Below are 21,292 nucleotides of genomic sequence, written 5' to 3' on the forward strand. Positions count from 1 at the left end.
CGTAGGTTCCGTCCAAACTTTACCGAAGTAATTTGAAACCAGTACTTTTTCTGTTAAATTAGGCCTACCGCAAACACTTATCTAGATACAGATGTCCGCCCAACATGGAGGTTTACGAAAAAGCTCTTAAAGTGGTTGATATCAAAATGACTTTCCGTTGTAGTAAAGAGGTCGTCGTTTCACTTATTAGCGGCGTTCATCTGGAAGACAAAATTCGCGTCTTAGGAATACGTCCCTCTGTGTAAGAATGATTAAGACAATTAAGTTCAAAGAGGAAAGGTGATGGATAGATTCTAAAGGTATGGTTCCATCTTGAACCTTCAATCGAAAAGACGAAAAATTTTGGTTAAACCGCTTTACATGACGGTCAATTTGCTCCGTGTTCCGATTGCTTTCAAAAAATGACGCGACAGATTTTAATTTATGGCACTCATTTACTTCATTTTGTCATTTTCCACATAAAGCAAAAATTAATTAACAGTTTATTAAAAACTGCAAGTACTCAGTTCAATAACTTAGTTAAATGGAACACCGCGCGCAATTGCGTTTCAAAGAAAACTTTAATCACCTTCGGTAGTCGTTTGCGTTTTTACGATTTTCCATTGGTTTTCACTAAGACGCAACTTAACTAACGAAATTTCTATGATAGCGAGAGGAGAAATCACAGTAAGCCGACTTCCGTAAAGCTCGCTTGATAATGCCCCCAAAAAGTGCGAAATTAGCCGCCGCAAGCCGTGAGTTAGTCGCAGGGCGAAACTTTGCAGTTAACAGCAGAAATCAGCCAACTTTTCAATCAAAAGCATTAGCAGGTAGGTTTTTTTCAAGAACAAAGTGACGAGAAAGGCTACCTTTTTGATACGTAAACAACTGAAGGCGTTCCAGGATTGCGTAAAAAGTTCGTGTTAAACTGAAATGAATTAGCCTAATCTGTTACCGACATGAACCTCTGCTCAAAACTGACACACAATCATGCATGCAGAACCAGGCTTGCGCACGGTGATTAAAAGCATCGCAAAAAGGCCTCTATACTCGATTTCTGTCAAATTTTGATATGACGTGGGCTTAAGCATAATCAGAACCAATCCTTTTTGCGGGCAAAATGCCCTGTTGTTTGAAAAAAAACCTCAATGATGTAAATCCAAAAAATTAATCTTCGGTGCTTCATCTTTACACCACAGTTTGTAATCTCTGAACTGCCAGATTCAAACGCCTTCCATACACTCAAACCTTTATGCATGATTCCCAAATTTACTCTGGACTGATTTTAGTAACCATGGGCTAATTTTGATGCGGCTGAAAATACCTCGTTGATAATGCTAACTGTAACATTGTGCAAAACCCCAAATGAAACACACTTGGAATTACTTTATTCTAGAAGAATATTCCCCTTATTTCTAAAAAAAATGTGTTTTAGGGCAAATTATACACTACAGCTTTGAGCTTTTGCGATCAGCGGGTAGTTAGCAGTCCATACGCAAATTTAGTCCGCTCCACTCATTTTGGCATTCAGTATGTACACCTGAAGTAAGAACCATGACAAAAATTTGGAAATATTTATTTTCATATGATTCTCCGCAACGAAATGATCAAACAAATTGCCAGATCTTGAGATTCCCTCATATTTCAAAATATCTATCATTTTTGTTTGCTTTTTTTTGGTCGGTTGACATGCCTGATATATGGTTTTGGGTGAGTGGATGGGTCCTAATTTTAGTCACTGTGACTGGAAACGGTCTTATGATTTACTTCATCAGGACAAAACCTGCGCGTCAAATTCTTCTACACAGTCGACCTCACCCATGCTGGTCTCTTTTTCAGAGTCAGCTTCGCCTTCTTGTATTGCTCCAACACCAATCTTTTCGCCATGACGGTCGACCGCTTCCTTGCCATCACAATGCCTTTGCGGTACATGTCTTACGTAATGAAAGAAACTGTTTGGGTGATGGTTATTACGGTTTGGAATGGCCCATTTCTACTCTTCTTTTTGCCTTCCATCTTCACTTACAATCACAATCCGACATTTACCATGTTCGTGGAAATATCCCGAGTTCTCATTTTCCAGATTCTGCCCCTCGTTATCTTTGTCGCTGCGACTTCTCATCTCCTTCGCATTGCCTGGAAAGTCAACCGCCAGACCAGGGAACTGATTGCTCAAGTCCGCCACAACCATGCTATGAACATGAGTGCGCAGAACATACAGCCACGTGCAGTAATCAGAGTGCAACACACGAGTTCCACAGTCTTGATCATATTGGTGATGACCGCCTTCAATATCAAGTACCTCGGAGGGAATTACCACTGTCTCTGCTTTCTCACCAATTTATGTCCCTTCACTGGGACGCTCAGATATATGGTTTATCTGGTGCTGATTGCCAACACTGCTGCCAATCCAGTTCTCTATTCCTTCTTTAAGAGTGATATTCAAAAGGAACTATTTAAGTTGTTCTCAAGGTAGATAAGTCATAAGTTATGGCGCAGCGCGACTCAGTTAAATTTTGTGAAGCAGTCTGTGTTTAAAGCGTAAAAGGAAAATAAAGCAGCCATCTTGAATTGGATTCCAGATTGGATTCGTTTGGATTCCAGTTTCGTCTGTTTGGCTCTTTCATCTGACTTGCTTATAATTACTTCTTTTGATTTTTCTATCATTTGGTTAGAGGTTTTCAGCCCCTGAGTGCTAAAAAGTTATTGTCTGTCTGTTAGATCTTTAGTCGTCAAAGGTTAACTAACCGCGACTAGTTAGGCAATACAGCTTTCTGCTTCGTTTGACGCTATTCAGTGTAGCAACTGTATCGAAGAAGAGCGCTATATTGGACCGACAAGAGATCAAAGCTCGAAAAAAGTTTCTCTTAGACAACATGAAAGCAACGTCTTACAACCAAACCACGACCAGACTTAAAGAAGCGATTTGTGACGGGAGAATGTATCAAACTCGGCATCTCATTGAGAGCGGATTTGACCTGAATTTTGTGGACAGACAGGGTTTGACTCCTCTTATGCATGCTGCGCAGTTACCTGACGAGAAATGTTGCACACGTAACAACTTACTCAAACTCTTGTTGCAGCACGGTTCGTATGTAAACATCGTTGATAAAAAGGGCCGACATGTGCTGTCTAGGGCTTGCATCGACGACAGAGAAGATATTGTTAGACTACTGGTTAATGTCGCTAAACAGGACGTTGATTTGAACCTACGAGATGACGACGGAAACACTCCAGTCATGCATTCCGTTCGCACAGGTAACGCCACTTTAGTGAAGTTTATAGTTAGCGAACTGAATAAGTTTCAAGTTGACATAGATATTCGAAATCTTGAAGACAGAACACCTTATTTGGAGGCCAAACGACTGGGGAATGAAGAGTGTGCGACTATCCTGTTGACTGACGGGAATGCGTCAACAAATATTCAGGTGAATCCTTTTTTGGATTTTATGAGCGTAAAAGAAGAGAAATCTTGGGACGGCAAGGTGCGAGGTGTCGAGGAAAGTTTATATGCTGCGATTAGGAACTCTGTTGAGAGGAAACAATCTAATCCCTGGATTATTCAAAAGAAACACATTCCTACAAAGAAGACTCCTACTTCTAACTGCCAGAAATCATCTTCAAACCACGAAAGGGTCTTAAAAAGAAAGACGAGCTCACCTAGAAAAGTTTCAAGTGCAAGTTTAGTGACTGTAGACACCAAACACAAGGAAAAGTCTCAGTATGCCCGCCGGCGTAAATATGTGTGGCATGAGAGAATTATGAAACACCCGATATCACGCAAGGAGGAAGTTGAGAAAGAATTAGAATTGGCCACAACAGAATTAGACGGGGGGGGGGGGGGGATGACGCTAACCCAGATGGCATCAGTGAACTCAGTTGCTCATTTGACACTAAAAATCTTTGATTGAAAGACAAGCAATCGCAAATTCTAAAGGACAAAGGCGCCGGGTGATACATACAGTGGCAAATGCTACGTCCGTTCGAGCGGACACAATTCGGCGAAGTCTAAATATTAACACAAAGTTGCATCCGCCAAATTCTGCTGTTGGACGGAAATCGAAAGAAATTTCCATAACATGCAATCATGATCGTTCGTACCCTTCGCCAAAAACTTCGGAGAATGCTGCTGTGGACGACGAGTACAGTTGGTATTTGCATTTCAGTGTCTTTAATTCCCCATCAGTGTCTTTTCTCACTAAAATAATAGCCATTTAGAAGAAAGAAGACTTGCATCATTTTTTTTCACTGTATAATAAGTTGGGCTTATGAATTGTTCGAGACATATCAAGGAACAACTCTAGCTAAAAGAAAATCAGTGATGCAGAACATAACACACACGCCACACTGTTAACCTACGGTCTAAGATAAAACGAACTCTCTTTTTCCTTATGCCGCGGTAAGTTCGGCTGATTATTACTTTGGTTTTGAGTCGCGCCACGAAATACAGTCAAACCTGCATTATGAGGTCAGCCATGGGGAATAGCGAGGTGAAAGTCTCAAAACCTGGATATTAAAAAAAACGATAAAAAAGGCACTTCATGCCGTAATTGACCACCAACACTCGCTCAAAAATAGTGCTAACATCGACTTTGAGAAGTTAAACCTTAAGTGATCGCTTTAAGTGATCGCTCAATACAGGTGAGAGACAAAACAAACCGGCCGTCATCTCGTTCTCACACTTTCCGCTACTTCTTTTGTTCAAATTTGCGGGGGAATGGAAACCTACTTCTGTTCGATTTTGTGGGGGAGTGGAAACCAGACAGTGAAGTCCAGGAAGTAAGAGATAATTACACGCAAACTTTTGAAGTGTTATCTCTCAATTTGTCCTGTTTAATTACCTCAAGTATCATCCTTGTAATATAAATTATATGAAGCCTTCATGAGGTTTGGCAGTCAGCCGCGTGACCTGAAAATCGTTCATGGGATCGATCTTGAGGCCAGAATTCGTTTGCAGGACTTCTCAATTATTTTGCTGCAAGCAAAATAAAAAATTTTGCCGTTTGTCTTATCATGGTTTGTGGCAAGCAGTTCTGTTTAAGAAATAAAAAAAAAAAGAAAGAATGAAAACACAAACCCTGTGTGTGGATCGAACTCACGACCTTCACATTATAACTGATTACGAGACTTACGCGCTGCCTGCTGCGCCAACGAGGCATTGGCGGTAGAAGAGGGTAATAAATATATATTTAAACATTTTTCAACTTTTTTTTTTCCCCACGAGTCCGCCAAATCCAAAAACTATATCAGTTTATTAATCCGGGTTCCTCGTTGCTTCTTCCCTAAAGAAAATAGGAGATAAAATCTGCGACATATATTAGCGCTTACAATATATGTATAAACGTGAGGAAAAGCGGGATCCTGGTGGCAGAAGTAACATTAAGCCAGGGATTGTCACTGACTCTAGGAGACAACAGTGCAGGATCTTCATTAAAATTTATGGAGATACAAGAAAGCTTGTTGATGGAATCTTTACGTTTAACTTCTCCCACCATTTCTGTGTTTGAACTACAACCTTTCTATGGAGCTCACGTCCCGTATTATTGGTTGATCAGTCAACTGACAATCTGATTCAACTTATTTTGAACAATCCTGCAGCAACTGAATTGATTTCCAGCATCAAAGGTGATTATCCAGTTATAAGATACTCTTTACACTATTGAACTCCAGGATGGTTCAATTATTAGAAGACAGAAAAAGGGAGAGCTAAAATTTTATGATTTTTTTTTAATTAGACACTAAATGGCTTGACAACAAATTATGGAACACTTTACACCTTTGTAACATTCTCACTTGGGTTTCACTCCTGTGATACTTTTTTCTTCTATTTTTGTGCAAGCTTCTACCAAATTTTAACTTAAATCGTAGGTTAACAAAAAAGGTGAATAAATAAAGGAGCCAGATGAAAATACATTATCTGACCTGTGCACTTGATATATGTGTGCAGTGGAGTAAATACGATTAGTGGCGTCGCATTGTAAAAACAATTAAGCCACCTACTAAATAACATGCTAGGACTAAAGTCAATAAATAATGAGTAATATATGCAACTGAATGCTGAGTAGATAGTTAAATCATGTTTATAAGTACTAATAAACCTAATCATATTGAAATAAAATCAGTTGCGGAAACTTCTGACGACACTGGAAACGCAACACAGCCGTAAATATGCTTTCACGATTATCTATTTAGCATACCATACTAACTTCCTTTCTCCTGTAGCTGTTTGTACTTGCTACGACAACTCAGACTATCAAAAAATGAAAACAAACATTGCAGGCTCGCACTAATCCCTGTAATACCTTATATTAGTTATCCTCTAATGCTCTTGATTAAATAAATGCGTCATTTTAATGATATAACGGTATGTAACCTTTCTATTACTAAAACGATAACTAGAACTAAAAAACACTTGATGAGTCAATGCTAACAATTACAGACGTGTATCCAGTACCGCATCATCTTCTTCGTAATCTCCTGTTGAATAACAAAGCAACTCATTATCATGATACTTTAGTTAACATTGTCGCCTAAAACAAATAACCAAGAGTTTTGGAGTAGTGAAGAAATATTTCCTCTACCCAGACTGATGAGCGAGAAATTAATGCTCCAAAACTTTGAATTTTGGCGAAAATGGAGGGTGGCAAAACATACCTTCGTCTGCAATCAGCTGCTGCTGTCGTGAAGATTTATCTTCCGCGGACTCATCAGCCTGCTGTGGGGAGTCCCCACAGGCTCCTTTTGACTTCTCGTCTTCCAGTTGCTTTTGGTTTGGTTTTTCATACTCTCCTTTTGGCTTTTCAGTTTCCAGTTGCTGTTGTTTAGGTTCCTGATTCTCTCCTTTTGGTTTTCCTTGCTGCAGTTGGTCTTTCATAGGTTCTTCATGGTCTTCTTTTGGTTGTTCATAATCCAGTTGCTCTTTCTTAGAATCTTCATCGTCTCCTTTTGGTTTTTCTTGTCCAATTTGCTCGAGTTTAGGATCCTTATGGTCTTGTTCTCGTTCTTCTTGATCACAATCAACTTGCTGCTTTTCGGTTTCTTCAGGGTCTTCTTCTTTCTCCTGCTCATCTTGTTCATTTTCCTCTTGTTGCTGTTCACTTTCGTTTTCATTTCTTTTCGACTTGTTCCTCTCTTTACTTGCATCCTTTAGCTCATCAGGCCCTGCATGGTCGACGTTCGGTTCTTTTTCTTCTTCTTGTTGAGTGCCCTGTTGTTTGGATTCCTGGTCGTCTCCTTTCAGCTTTCGCTCAGGTTTTTCATCGGCTTCATTTAGCTCCTGTTTTTCTGGCTGCGTCTCGCTGACTTCCTTGTTTCCCTTTGAATCTGCTTGATGATCTTGTTCAACTTCCTGCTCTGTAGTTGGTTCTTCATGGTCATCTTTTGGTGCTTCGTTTCCTTTAGATTCAACCTGCTGCTGTTCAGTAGGTTCTTCTTGGCCTTGTTCTAGTTCTTCGTCTTGTTTACGTTCAACTTCCTGCTGTTCAGTCGCTTCTTCTGGGCCTTGTTTTCGTTCTTCGTCTTCTTCACGTTCAACTTGCTGCTGTTCAGTGGCTTCTTCTTTTCCTTGTTTTGGTTTTTCGTCTTGTTCATGTTCAACTTGCTGGGATTCAGAGGGTTGTTCATTGTCTTCGCCTGATCCTGCATGGTGCTCACCATCTCCTTGTTCTTCTTGCGATTCATCCTCACTATCGTCAGTGCTCCCCACTTCCTCTTGGTTTTGTACTGTGTTCAATAAAATAAACATAAAAAGGGAATAAGGTTAAAAAGTGTTTCCTCAGGTGGTTGTAGTTGGCTAAATCGCCAAATTTGTAAAACGAACTATACCGTGCTTTTTGCATTTGGCAACCGCATCGTGTAACTTCTCCGATCCGTCCTCAATCATTTACGCTCCGCTTTTGCTCTTTCCGAATATCTCTTTGTGCCTTTGATACATTATTAAAACCATGATTTGAAAACTTTTCACGGTCGACCAAACAAGTAACCTATATTGCCGTGCGTCTGTTCATTCATAGATAACATATGACGACAAAATGTGGTAACATCAAAATGTGGTGCACTGGACTCAGCCGATTAAGTCTCCGATGTTCTTAGCCCACTTCGATTTTTTTATGTGAGTGTTTTACGACATAGAAAGCGAAATATTGTTAGTGGTGAAAAAATCTATAAGTCTTCCCTCAACTAAATAATAATTGAGAATCAGTCAGAGTAGGATTAAGCATATTACATAAAAAAAATTACAGTAATTAAATTGACTCAAAATGTGGTTGTCTGTAAACTTCAAACTGGAGGCTAAATTACTTTTTGCGCGTTTCTTATAATGGTAAAAAGGTCGAACCGAATTGCTTCAAAGTTACAACAATGCTTTTCTTTGGCTTTTCTGTTTCGCTCTTGGTATTTGTTTCAGTCTATGGAGAAGTGAATGGTGCGTACCTTCTTCGATGACTCTCATCTCTATTCCCTGATCTTGAACTGACGAAAAAATACAAGCAAGCGGACAAAACATCAGCAATAACAAATTATTCATTCATGAGGCAACGTCTTTTTTTATCATTTGAGGTTGAGTCTACCTATGTGTTTACATGAAATACACAAGCTCGCGCGCCACTAAATTCATACATCTGTTTGTTTCTTATTCATATAGGTAACCAAAAAGTATCTCTTGGCTTACGAGCCGATCTGATTGATTAACCCACGGTATATCTGTTCTTAAACCTGTTTTAAACGTAACTTTATAGCATGAAACAAAAAATTAATGAACGGGAAAAACACCCCTCCAGAATGAAGAAAGATTATTTAAAAGTGTCAAAAATTACCTTCAGCATTTTGATTTCGGCCGAGTTTTGTCATCAGATAATCCCACAACGGTTGGAGTTTGGTTCTGATGACTCTTCGGACCTAAATACATCGAAACAAAACACGAGGTTATAATCAGTAAATAATGCTTCCTCACCAGTTTTTGAACTCTTCGAGTCTTTAATTTCCCCACAAATGCGCAAAATACTTTTGTGCAGCTTTCCAGCCACTCTCAAACCGAGTGCGATGCAATGAAAACGTGCACGTTTTACATACAGAAGAGAGTTCTGAGGCAAAGGGATCTCAGAAATGGCGAAAATCAATTTTACGAGCTAATATTAAATACGGTAAAATTATACAGAGTAAGACACTTCTTGGCGGTTCGTGTTCCACTTATTTATTCTTGTCGAATTTAGATGTGATCTGTGATCTGTGAGTGATGATATAAATGCAAAATTTAACTTATTGGCTAAATATATACTTTTCCAACCGTTCAAGTTATGAGTACATGTACCTGTGGGGTAGACAAGGTGTAAAGAATGGGATTGATGGCAGAGTTAACCGGCAGAACAAAGACTGCAATCCAAACTGCGAGGTCACCTGGTGTACGGAAGGATTTTTCCAAGAGCGACCTCATTCCAATCGCCACAATAGGCATCCAGCAGACACAGTCGGTAAGAACAATGAAGAACACCCTTTTGGCGAGCGAGGCCTCCCTCCTCAGATCGGCTGCCCTTGACTTGGCTTTCATTCTCCTCTCCCTTTCAGTCCCTTGCTGAGCCATGCGCCTGTTTGATGCGCAGGACTTAACGATTATCATCGTGTATGCCACAATGACAAAGAGCACAAGGGTAAAGTTTAAACCCACAAACATGGCAACAGAGTACTCCCAGCCCGACGGCTTATCAGTGGAAAGCTGCAATGGGAGACATACAACTGATCTGCCATAAAAGTGATGACCTTTCTGGCGACTACCGAAGTAGTCAAAGCCCACCGTGGGAATAAATGCAATTATGCCACCAACAATCCAGATAAGGAAGCACAAAAGGTGCGTAACCTTAAGTGTAAGGGACTTTCCACGATAGGGGAATAGAATATTCTTCATCCGGTCGGCGGAGAGCAAACAAATCGTCATAACAGACACCTCACTTGACAACACGGCAATGGCACCTGTTATCTGACATGTCAAACTTGAACGCCAGTAATAGTCATGCAAATAATACTCCCCTGCCCAAATGGCATCCACCACACCTATAGTTATGAGGTAGACACCCATAAGTCCATCAGCCCCAGCCAAATGTATCAACATCATGGACTGTATCTTGTTTTTCTTCTTCTTCTCCTTAAACACCAACCGCCACACTATGACAAACACAGCACCAACCAACGACATAATTCCAACCACCCAAAGGCACTCCCTAGGAGCTCGATTTCTGAACAAAGTTTCACAACTGGCGAAGCTGTCGACATAAGCAAAGTCGCAATCTGCGTCCTGCTTCGTCAAATGGCAACACATCAGGTTGGTGTCTACAGTCCTACGGTTCATAAAAAGAGTTCAAATGCACAACAAAAGGCGAAAAAAAGACAAATTTGATCCGTCACAGGATCTAAATTTGCAAGAAAATGAAAGTTTAATAGTAATATAGTCAGTGCAGTATAACTGGGCACTGGCAAATGAAATTTTTCAATTTTAAACTCCTCGCGTGGAGAACATTCTACTTGACTTACGCAGTTATTAGATTCTTCATGTTTGAAAAGAAACCCTCCGGTAGTTCTCGCATTTCGTTGTAATGGAAGTACCTGCAAATTTAAGGAAAGCAGCTCAGGCAAACTTTGCTCGCTAATTCCTGATAACATCGACATCTTTAGCCTATTAATCACGGCCATTACAAATTCTTCAAATGTTATCGGTGCATCCGCAGCTTCATTTTTCACTAATCATTCTGTACAGTTGTAATAGGACAGTGTAATCAGACAGTTGGCTGTAATCGGACACCTGTAATCGGACAGTTGAAGCAGCCGATCGTAGTCCACTCAGCTAATCCACCAATCACAGAAATGATCGAAATAATTATAGCAACAACCACTTATCCAAAGAAAAACTGGGGAATTTCCAAAAAGGAGAAATTTTTAACTGAAGAAATTGTCTCCACTGGAGATATTTTTTTTAGGTGCATTTGTTTTTTCGCAAATTCAAATGGTTAGGTTATTTTGTTTATCTATAGCTAAATATATATGATAAATTGGTAACAGGACTTCTTGTCGTCCAATTCTGTCCTTAATCATACTAGTGATTAACAAATCGGACTCCCGCCTCGTGGTCGTCCGATTTTGCTGATCACTTGTATGATTACTGATCGAATTGGACTCCACTCGGTCTTATTACCGTTATGTATTAATCAGTTTTTCGGCTCTCTCTTGTTCCTTTTCCTGCCCAATTCTCAACAACTATTTGAAAGATAACTAACACCAAAGACGGATACTCGTCACTAAGTTTGTAAAACATACTTACACAGGCTATGCCAAAGTGTCTTTATTTGTTATATTCATAGGCTGTTAATCCTCCAATGAGCACCTGATGCGCTCATTTCAAATTCAGGTAGAAATGATGGGTCGCTCATTACAGAGAGGGTACTTTATTGGGAGGGGCCCTCCCTTAAGTTTTTCCCAAACTTTTTCTTGTGACCAGATATGATCGTCCCAAGGAGTATAACATTTGGACGTAAATAAAAGTATAAACTGTGCATTAATGTACAAAGCCGATCCTCACTTCTAATAGCGGCACAGTTGGTAGTCTTAGTATATAAGTGGTGGTATGTATGTGAAAATCGTTTACTCTATTTTCCCTTCTTAAACAATTCGGCCAGTGGCATGATCACTAATACATTCATTAAAATGGGGGATACGAGCTTATCCGTGAGTTTACATCACGTGAAGGTCGCTCCAACAATATCTGTCTTCATTGAACTCAAAGTAGTTTGACCACACCTGGAATATTATCAGTTTACTCATACTCACAGGAATCGAATACTTGGGGCGACATCTTTGAATTGTTCGTTGGTAATGGTACGGATATTGTTGAAATAAAAGCTCCTACAGAACGATGAAACAGTGAAAAGTGTAGAGCGTCAACTGACGAGCATAAAAGCGTAAATTAAAACAACACTGGACAAAAAATTAGCCAAGGATGGAAGGCAATATCTTCCATTTGTTCAAAATGTTCTGCAACGAGAAAAGAACCTCACCGTACAATTGGCAGTGCGCCATAAAATAATGTCACATAAGTATTTTTACGAATTTTCATTTTACTGAGAAGTTCTTCAAAGTGACAGTTAAGTTATCAGGAATGAACAAAACATTCTCAATTTAAGTCGCAATTGATAATACGGTTCTAGATCTATTTCTATCCGCGTGGCCGATGTCGATTTAAGTAACCCCATGAGTATTATCATGCTTACCCTCGAGAGGTTTTCACGCTAGAAGTCTTTGTAAACTCAGTGTTTGAATCTGGAAGGGGATAACTTAGCAGGATCTTGTTTTTGGTGGTTAAAGAGACCTGGTGTCTCGCAAGGTTTTGTCTGATTTGCCTTTTGGTGTTCACTCTTCTTCTAGTTAATATGATCTCTTAGTCAGCCCGTTTTCACTTTCACAATCGTAATATTTCGTCGTCCATCACACATGGTTTTGATCATAAGGTATGATCTGTCCTCGGGGGTAGAAGATTGTCCGTGTTTTTGGTCTTGAACTTTGTAGGCCTTTTGATTTACCTGAGCCGAACTCGTCGCAGATAATGGAGATTCCTAACATTGCTATAATTGCATCTTCACGAGACCCTTACTAATTTTACAGTACCTCGTTACCGTTAGTCAGAGGATAGTTTAGAAACAGTTACTTACATAGCCATTATGTTTTTCATGCCTTTAAAAACTTCACGTGGCAGGTACTTAATGTTATTTTCGTAAACAACCCTAGAACAACATAGAGGGCATATCATTATTATCAGAAATATAGAAAAATTTAGTGGTAAGCACGTATTTACATAAACTTTCTTCCTATATTCATTGATTCTTAAATGCCCTCTCCTTACGACATCTTCAAGAGCTATCCGATATTGAAAACATAGTAATAAAGTGAAAAAAAAAAAACAAAAAAACAAAACAAAACCTCACAGCCGGAAAGTTAGACTGATATGCAGTTTGCGGTTACCTTGCTGAAAATGTCAAAACTTAGTTTTATAAAAGTATTGTTTCACTGATCTGTGAATTTTTTCGGGGGTGAGGGAGAGAATTGCTACATCTCTAATTCTCTTCTTTTTCTGTCTTTTTCTGGAGAAATCCGAGGTGGCAGATGCTATCTTGGATGGATGACAAAGAATTTTTTTCAGAATTCTGCTGAGGTTTCTGAGGTTTCTGAGGTTTATCCAATCAAAGTACACTAGCTTAAAAATTTAGCGAAACTTTGAGCAAAAGTGGTGGGAGGAGGAAAGAAAGATCTATTCGCCCTACTGAGTTGGTTAAGTACATATTTGGTCAAGAATAGTTACTTGTGCAGTCAGGTATGATTTCTATCGAATGTTTACTTACAGTTCTTCCAGTTTGGACAGGCCTTGGAACTGATCAGGTGACAGGTGTACGAGGCTGTTGTTATACATGTATCTACACAATAAAATGCAACAGGCGCTCGGTATAATTACAGAGTCTTTGATGGGGGGAGGTATTATTGACCTTAATGATATTTGGCAGCACAGAGCTGACTGCGAAACTTATTGATTGTTAAGTAACCTTGACCCAGCATAATCTTTTGAGGACCTCGAGACTAATTTAGTCCCGAGCCCTGTCTCATATCATAGAAACTCTTTCACCCTTAATTAAAGTCAGTCGAGTTAAACATGCTTATTATGGAAACCTCCTTCGAAAGTGTATTAGCGCCTTGGCATTCGGCAAACTGTTCTACTGCTCATCAGTGTGCTTCAACACTTCCTGAAAAAACGTCCCATAAATGTATTTGGACCAAAACGTTGCCACGTGTATTGCGACAAGAACAATTAAGTTCCATCGTGTTCCGCCTTCACCGAAAGGGCTATGCTGGCCGCCAGGTAAACAATGGTTAAACCTTAGTAACACTATTGTGACATGTAAATGCATGAATGATCGGACGTGCACCCATTTACGAAAACGTTTTGAAAGCCGCTAGAGAATTTTAATACATTTTTCAAGAAAAATAACAATCGATCGTTACAGTTTAATTTGGGTTAATCATCAATCATCAGCGATCATTTCTAGTATATGGTCCTTGTCAAGCCCCAAGGGAAGGGTGCTGTCAAGTATTGCAGGGGATGTGTTTTATTATGTTTTGTTCTATCACCTTAAACATTTGTACCCTGGTAATTCTTAGTTGAATGCATCTCTTTCCAAAGTGGATGTTTATTTTTAACTTTTTACTCAGTTAACATCCTTAAACAAACTTTTACGTCATAAGAAGATGCCAGAGAAATAGTCCGTATCCAAGCTGATCCTTTGGTTTTGGCCAACACTACCTTTAATTAATGCTCATTATACAAGACATGTACTGAGCCAGTTATATCACAAACGTGAATCACTTACAATATTTTCAACTCGGAGAGGTTTTTGAACCTTGGCAAGTGCTGAAGTTTGTTACTGGAGAGTAAGCTGTGAGTGATATATAAAATGAAAAAAAAGTCGGTTAAAATAGAATTTGAGATTCTTGGAAAGGTTCTTGTTCTCTCCGAATAGACAGGTCTTTAACTTTAATGAAATGAAACCCAATTGGTTCTGGCAAAGCTATTTTGAAGACTTACAACGTTCTACTCATTTTTGCTGAGTACATAAACTGTTTACTCCTGATCCTGAGAATTTAGGCAAAAGATATCATTTGCAAATTCATTGTTAACATGGGCGTTTTCATATCATGACATCACTTTTCAATACTGATGCACCAAACTATAATAAGTCACTTACATCACAAATCAATCTTTACAGAGTTCCCTGGTCACTCAGCGAAAAAATTATAGTCGAAAGTCACGTGAAGCAAAGGGCTGTGTGAGACAATTGAATTTAATATTGACCCCTTTTTTTTCAATTGTTCTCGATGACCAACTCCACGAAAGTTAGCATTTTATAAAGCTAGTTGAGCTTATGGTGTTTACTTTGATACGCTTCACGTAAGAGTCACAAAATCTAAATTCGCGAAGCTCTGTTTTTTACAATGGTCATAATTCATTAATTTATATAAAGCTCTATGGAAAAGTGTACATTATAATTCCTTTTGCTGTGAAGTTTCTTCTGAATGCCACTTACAGCTTTTTCATCCGGGTAAGGTTGCTGAAAACATTCGTGGGCAGACGCTGAATTTCGTTGTTTGACAAATCCCTTAGAGTATTTATTAAGGTAAAGAGTTAGCTAGCTTTTCAAGAACACAAATGTTATTTGGAAAATAGGCTAGGCCTCTCCCTTAAAAGTTTCTCTTAGGTGCCGGACAGGAGCCAAACCGGATAACGAACAATAAATACCAGTTGTTTTTACCAAATCAGGAAAGGAAAAGTTTTTCTGTCTGTCTTTAAAAACATCAAATATAATTAAGAATCTCTAGTATGAAACAACTGGAATCAACGAACATATTTATTACATGCTTAAAGCTGATAGACCTGTCCTTAAGACAGTAATGGCAGAAAGACCTCGTACATTACTGCGGTATCTATCGCAAAATAACACCTGATTCAGTAATTTATTCCAAATCAAGCCGCATTCCAAGCGGAAATATGCGAGATTTCAAATAATTTTAAAAGTTTAGGTTTAACCTGTTTTTTTAGTACAAGGAAAAGTCCTACGTACAATTCTTTCAGCTTGGTATTTGTGCTTAGTATCCCTCGAGGAAAATTCTGCAACTGATTGTAGGACAAGTCCCTAACATTTGTAGAATGAGATGATAATCAGTAAGAAAACAAACAAAGAAAAAAGAGAGTCCCAGATAACAATCTACATTTCCAAGGGATATATTATCAAGTTCTTCCCCTACTGTGTGCAACGACTTTATTTGGAAGACATTGGGAAAGTTATCTTCAGAAGAATGTCAACTCAGTTATTTCAATCTTGGGTAACTGTTTCGGACGAAATTCTTATCTGGTAGATTCTACTCAGTTGCAGTTCATCGAGTTTTCTATCTAATCATCTCATTAATGAAAAAAGAAACCTATTTTTAAGTGAAACGTATTGGCTTAAACTTGTGAATAGGTCTTCACGTATGTGTCTATCTCTTACTTCCGCCCCGTAATTTCTAACTTAAAGAATTCCTCTGGAAAAATAATAAAATTTTGCGATCGAGTTCCGCGAGGGCGAAGAAATGCAAGTAATAAGCAAAATGTTCAATCGTATTATGTGTTAAACATCGAATAAGGGATTTATCATTCCACTACTGTTTCAATTTCTAGTATTTTAGTTTCTGGTTTTCGAAATACATCCTTCGGCCCCATCTGAGCCTGGCATCGATCGCATAAGGCCTGAGCGTTAGACAAATACAACACGAGAGAAATCGTCAAAGTGTTACAGTGAACAAATTACAAATTCTGGAGCGCTTAAAAAGTCAAGGTGTGGATCGTTCAGTGTGGCCACTTTTTTTACTCCTCTTTCCGTCCGTATTTTCCCTGTGTAACGCTTGACACATTTCGAGTGTTCCGTTGCCCTGATATCGGCGGCGCAATTGTGAAATAATAATAATGATCACTTTAAAGGCCATTGCACTTTTTTTTCAGGCAGTTGCTCGGGTGAATTCAGTTGGCTATAATTCGATGTTATTTTGCTGATACTTAGCTAACTTTGGAAAGTTATTGAAGTCCGTTAATGACGTCAACATGACACGCACAATGTCACATGACCCACAACAAAAAAAGGCTTTGAAACTGCTGCGCATCTTGTGCTTCCTTTTCGTACTTGCAGCATTTGTAACGTCTTGTTGAACAGATGCACAACGAAATGGAATCCATTTTTTAATGAGAAAGAGGAAAGAGGTAAAAATCGGAGGCTCAGAAATGTTTCTTCTTATTTTTTTTTTAGCTCGCGAGGATTTAGTCCCCCCCCTTCCTCCCTCCCCACCACCCCAAAAAACCCGTAATCAGTCCATTGACCCAGTAAAACGTTAGACTGATAAACTACTCTGCAATGGAGTATAATCATTTCCCTCATTGACATTTTTGAAATACAAGTTACCAATTTCATATAAATTTGAACAGTCTTACTTTGAACTACTCGTATACAACGGCACAACGGATCAAATTCAATGATTGAAGAGTTGACTACTGGCTCAATTAAGAACGAAAGGTTTTAAACCATGTTTTGAACGACTTGAAAGCAATAATCTCATGCAAACGCAATGCACAAGAAAGAATTGTTATCATTGACTAAGATTTTCGGAAAGAAATATCGCAAAATTTTTACTTACAGTTCCTCTAAGGCGAACAATCCTTGAAAAATTTTTGGAGGCAGATTCTCCAGCCGATTGCCACTCAAACGCCTAAATCAGGAAATTCTCTCATCAGAGAACGAGATCGAATCTGATGTAATCGGTTTTAATCTAAAAAAGTATTTTTTGCCCCACCCTTCTACCGCCTTTCTTTCTAAGAACGATTCGGAAATTTCTCATCAAGGTGTAAACTCTACTACAACTCTGAACGGCGTCTCTTTCATCGACCGCAAAACTCTGGCTTTCACGTAAGTGTTTCCATCATAGATTTTACTTCCCGGTCTTTTTGCGTTCCCTTATCTAGGTTTAATTTTTCAGTTGTAGTTTGTACCCCTCAACACAATGTCAAGACATTTCCGAGTTGATACGACAGGGTAGTCGTACTTCTGTCCAAGATATAGTTCGGAAAGCTTACGAAGGTGTGTAGACCGGTCGAGCGAAGAGATTTTTCTCATTATCTACTCGTATTTAAAATCGCGACCATTATCAACACTGTCCTCATTTATGGTGTCGTTTTCTACTTTACTTTTAACACGAAGTCTGAATTAGAGCGCAAACTTTTCCTTATATCCTTCACTTTTATTTTTTGAATGTTACTGTAATTTCTTGTCTTTGAATACTATTATCATTTCGAACGCGTTAAAGAATGAAAGCGCAAACTATTCCCCCGAAAGAGCGCTGTTCTCTATTTGTTTATATTTCGCGGTCACCGTACGCGTCAGCATCGCTATGGTATTTAGGCAGTTTCTTTTCCAACATGGCGCCGAGAATTTAATGAGCTTCTCTATATTCGGCTCTTGATTTTTAACTCGTTTATCTACTTATCTAATAACCAAGAGTGGTTTTTGTTAAACAACATAGCGGTTCCAAAAACCTCGTGGTCAGTCTGGTCGCACGCTCATGAAGTAACGTGCCACAGAACGCCACTCTTTCCAAACAAGCAGTAATAATTAACAGATAGAGGTATTGTGTTAAACACCTTTGTTTGTCCTCTTGATCAGAACCTTTAACAGTTGAGCCTGCAGGCTACAGTGGTATCGTGCCTTTCAAATTATCGAAATTATCGTTTCCACGCTGAACTGTCGCTTATTTCTTAGTGTTACTTGTATGTAAATAAATTAAATCATTTTTCGCCGCTAACAGGCTATTACGTCAGAGACAAAGTAGAGCAAATAACTTGACAAATATGTTTTTGAAAGGATGCGAAATCATCAGTACTCACAAATATTTTAACTCGTCTTGCCCAATAAATAGATCTTCAGATAAGTTTTGTAAGTTGTTGTTTCCAAGCCACCTGTAAAACGCATTAAAGTTGAATACCATTATTATTTGAAAAGACTTTCATTCTCTCTGCTGACCAGAACGTGCGAGATGCGTGACTATTTTCCTGAGGCTTAAACCATAAACTTGCCACTCCTGTTGGGAAGAACTACCATACAAATACGTATGGACTCATTGATTGCTTGAACAGCTCTTTTTGCTTTTGAGTTCAGCAGGCCAAGTACATCTACTTTTGTGTTTCTAATGACAAACCCTAGGAATCCGCCTCGCAGGATTTTGTTAATCTGGCGATTGACTAATTTGTTCAAGAGGATTTACACAAGTGCTTGCTGTTGGGCAAGTTTATTGGGTAGTTATTTAGTATACATTTACATGTTCACAAAAGAAAGTTCGTAATTATAACGGGTTTGAGTTAAAGGGGGTGAGACTATGAATAAAAGGGTGATATAGGAAGAATAATCTAACTAAGCCTGCGACAGTCAACGTTATTATTGAGCTTCAGAGCAAAATACTTACAGATCATATAACTTGTAGCGTTTGAATACATCAGATGGAAGTGTCTCCAGTTTGTTGAAGTCTAGGGTTCTGCATAAAAGATATAGTTATTTTCTCGACGGTCCTCAATGTTCGGTTAGGAGCGTTTGAATCTCTTTGGATTCAGCCACAGATGAAAACAAATCAGAGACAGGCCGTTGTTGCATACGAGTGTTAACATTGGAAGTTAGAAATATTTGAACACGAGCGTACTCATTTCTCGAGACCAAAAGCGTGCAATGTTAAAAAAACTAATTACAGTGTTTACTGCTTTGGTAACAAAGAAGATTCAATTGTATTTCAAATTAACTAAACCATATTAGAGTTCAAGTTCACAGATGACACATCAAAATCCAACGAGAGGGGTTGATTGTTTTTTCCCTCCCATCAAAAAACATTTCGATGCATTTAGCTTATCAATCACCATGCCGGCCTCGCCAAAATTTCTTTACCTTCCTTCAGTATATCATGGAAATTCATCAGAACAAAAGGTTCTTATACAGAAAATAGCATATTTTTTAATGGCAAACTTTTAGAAGCAAGTATATTGTTTTTTTGATAGAGGTCACTCCCTATGTGTTTCGTACCGCCCGTTATCCTCTTCACCGTACCAAAATGCTCACAACTGAGAACTGGGCCCCAATAGACCTTAGTAAACCATTTGCTTATCTCTTATTTATGTTTAGACGTCTCGTTTTGTTGATGGATGTACCTAACCAATTTTAACGAGTCGAAATCTCAAAGGTTTTTTCGGGTTGCATAACAAACCATCCAGGATTACTCTAATTTAGTTTGATTCTTCAACAGAGTGATGAATCTCTGAAACAAATTACGAAACCAAGCGTGAAAAAAATCAATTGAATAGCGGAATGTTGTTGAGACGGTGAAAGTTTTTACAAACTTTGAATGATCAACACAATTGATATTCGTTTGTCAACATCAAACTTTATTCTTCGTAGAAAGTTTTGAACCAGTGAAAGTAAATTACGGTCTGAGGCTACGCTTAGCGCGCTTCGCTCACTGTAACTTTTGCCATAAAGTGCGATTGACCCTTACTAAATATAGAGGCTGGAATATTGAAATTCATTGCGATTAAAAAGAAACCTTCTCTCCAGCAGTTTTTTGGTTCACAAAGCAAAAAAGACATTCGAATCAAAATGACCTAGAGAGAGTTACTGGGAAAGATTGCTCACTTCAAGGAACTTTGAAGACAGCAGTGAGATTGTGTCAGTGGTAAGCCAGGACATAAACTGTATGGACTTAATTAGGTTTATTAACGCTAAGTATCGTACTGCTTTTAGGAGTCGTTCTTTGTTAAGAACATTACACGCAAAGTAGTTGAGTTTGTAGGACAGTAGTGTTTTTCTGTCGGTTAGATTATACAGTAAAAACCTTGGGAAAGAAAAGGTTGAAATACAATAAAATAAAGTATCCTTATTTCAGTTTATATTCTTATATTTCCTGTATTATCAAGATTGAAAATTGGTGGTTTTGTTTTTGGTCGCCGTCTTAAGGGAGGGTCTTTTTTTATTGTTGCTGGTTATTTTTAGACCTCAGATATGGTAGAATTACTAACTCAAGCGGAGAAAGATTCCTGAGCCACAAAACTTACAGGTTTTTAATTCTATATTTGCGCTCCCAAAGTTTATCAGGTAGTTGATCAGAGGACAAGTTCTTTATGTTGTTGTTGTTCAGGAAACTGCAATGGTGAGAAGGAAACCGTAAGAGTTAAAAAACAAATGGGTTAATCTGATTTACTTTGTACTGTTATTGCAAAGCTGAAGATAACAAGACTTGTAACAAGATCAGACATGTTACAGACCACTTTACTGAATAAGAGTTATAAGTGCTAGTGATAAGATGAGGCAGGTATTGAGGAGTAGACGGTTAGAAGGCAGACTGTTTGACTTTTCTCCTGGCAGAAAGAGTCAATATGAAATCTAAGCAAAATTAGCAAAAGAGATTTTAGCAAAGTAAGCAAAGGAAGAAAGGAGAAAGAAATTAATTATAAACCTTTTAGCAATCCTTTCTTTCTGGATGTTAAAAGCGTTTATCATGCTAACTAAAGAATTCTTCAACATAAAAGTTTTGATTATTATTTTTTTATCAGATATCTGAGGCAGACAATGCCATCTCTGGGTCTTAATTCACTTTAATTCTCTCATCATCTCTACCATATTCACTGCTGTTTTTCAATTGCTTTTTTATCTTAATTATTTGCCACTTTATA

The 21,292-nt window shown here is 38.5% G+C and overlaps 1 protein-coding gene and 1 pseudogene across 1 annotated transcript; one reads left to right on the plus strand and one right to left on the minus strand.

Annotated features, from left to right (window-relative positions):
• Positions 1 to 2,855: 2,855 nt before the first annotated feature.
• On the plus strand, positions 2,856 to 4,197 carry LOC136282929 (ankyrin repeat domain-containing protein 36C-like). The gene is made up of 2 exons (XM_066171017.1): positions 2,856 to 3,700; positions 3,894 to 4,197. Exons 1-2 carry the CDS (start codon positions 2,856 to 2,858, stop codon positions 4,195 to 4,197), a joined length of 1,149 nt encoding a protein of 382 aa, XP_066027114.1.
• A 2,090-nt stretch (positions 4,198 to 6,287) lies between these two features.
• The window catches only part of LOC131776774 (leucine-rich repeat-containing G-protein coupled receptor 5-like), a 133,893-nt pseudogene continuing 118,888 nt past the window's right edge, over positions 6,288 to 21,292 (minus strand).

Source organism: Pocillopora verrucosa, chromosome 1 (assembly GCF_036669915.1).
Source record: "Pocillopora verrucosa isolate sample1 chromosome 1, ASM3666991v2, whole genome shotgun sequence".
NCBI lineage: Eukaryota > Metazoa > Cnidaria > Anthozoa > Scleractinia > Pocilloporidae > Pocillopora > Pocillopora verrucosa.

What these genes read in the sequence shown, in the direction of transcription:
- LOC136282929 (XM_066171017.1), top strand. Translation starts at nt 2,856, where the DNA reads ATGAAAGCAACGTCTTACAACCAAACCACGACCAGACTTAAAGAAGCG. An exon ending in AAACACAAGGAAAAGTCTCA is followed by an intron (nt 3,701 to 3,893) that starts GTATGCCCGCCG and finishes TTTGATTGAAAG; the next exon opens with ACAAGCAATCGCAAATTCTA.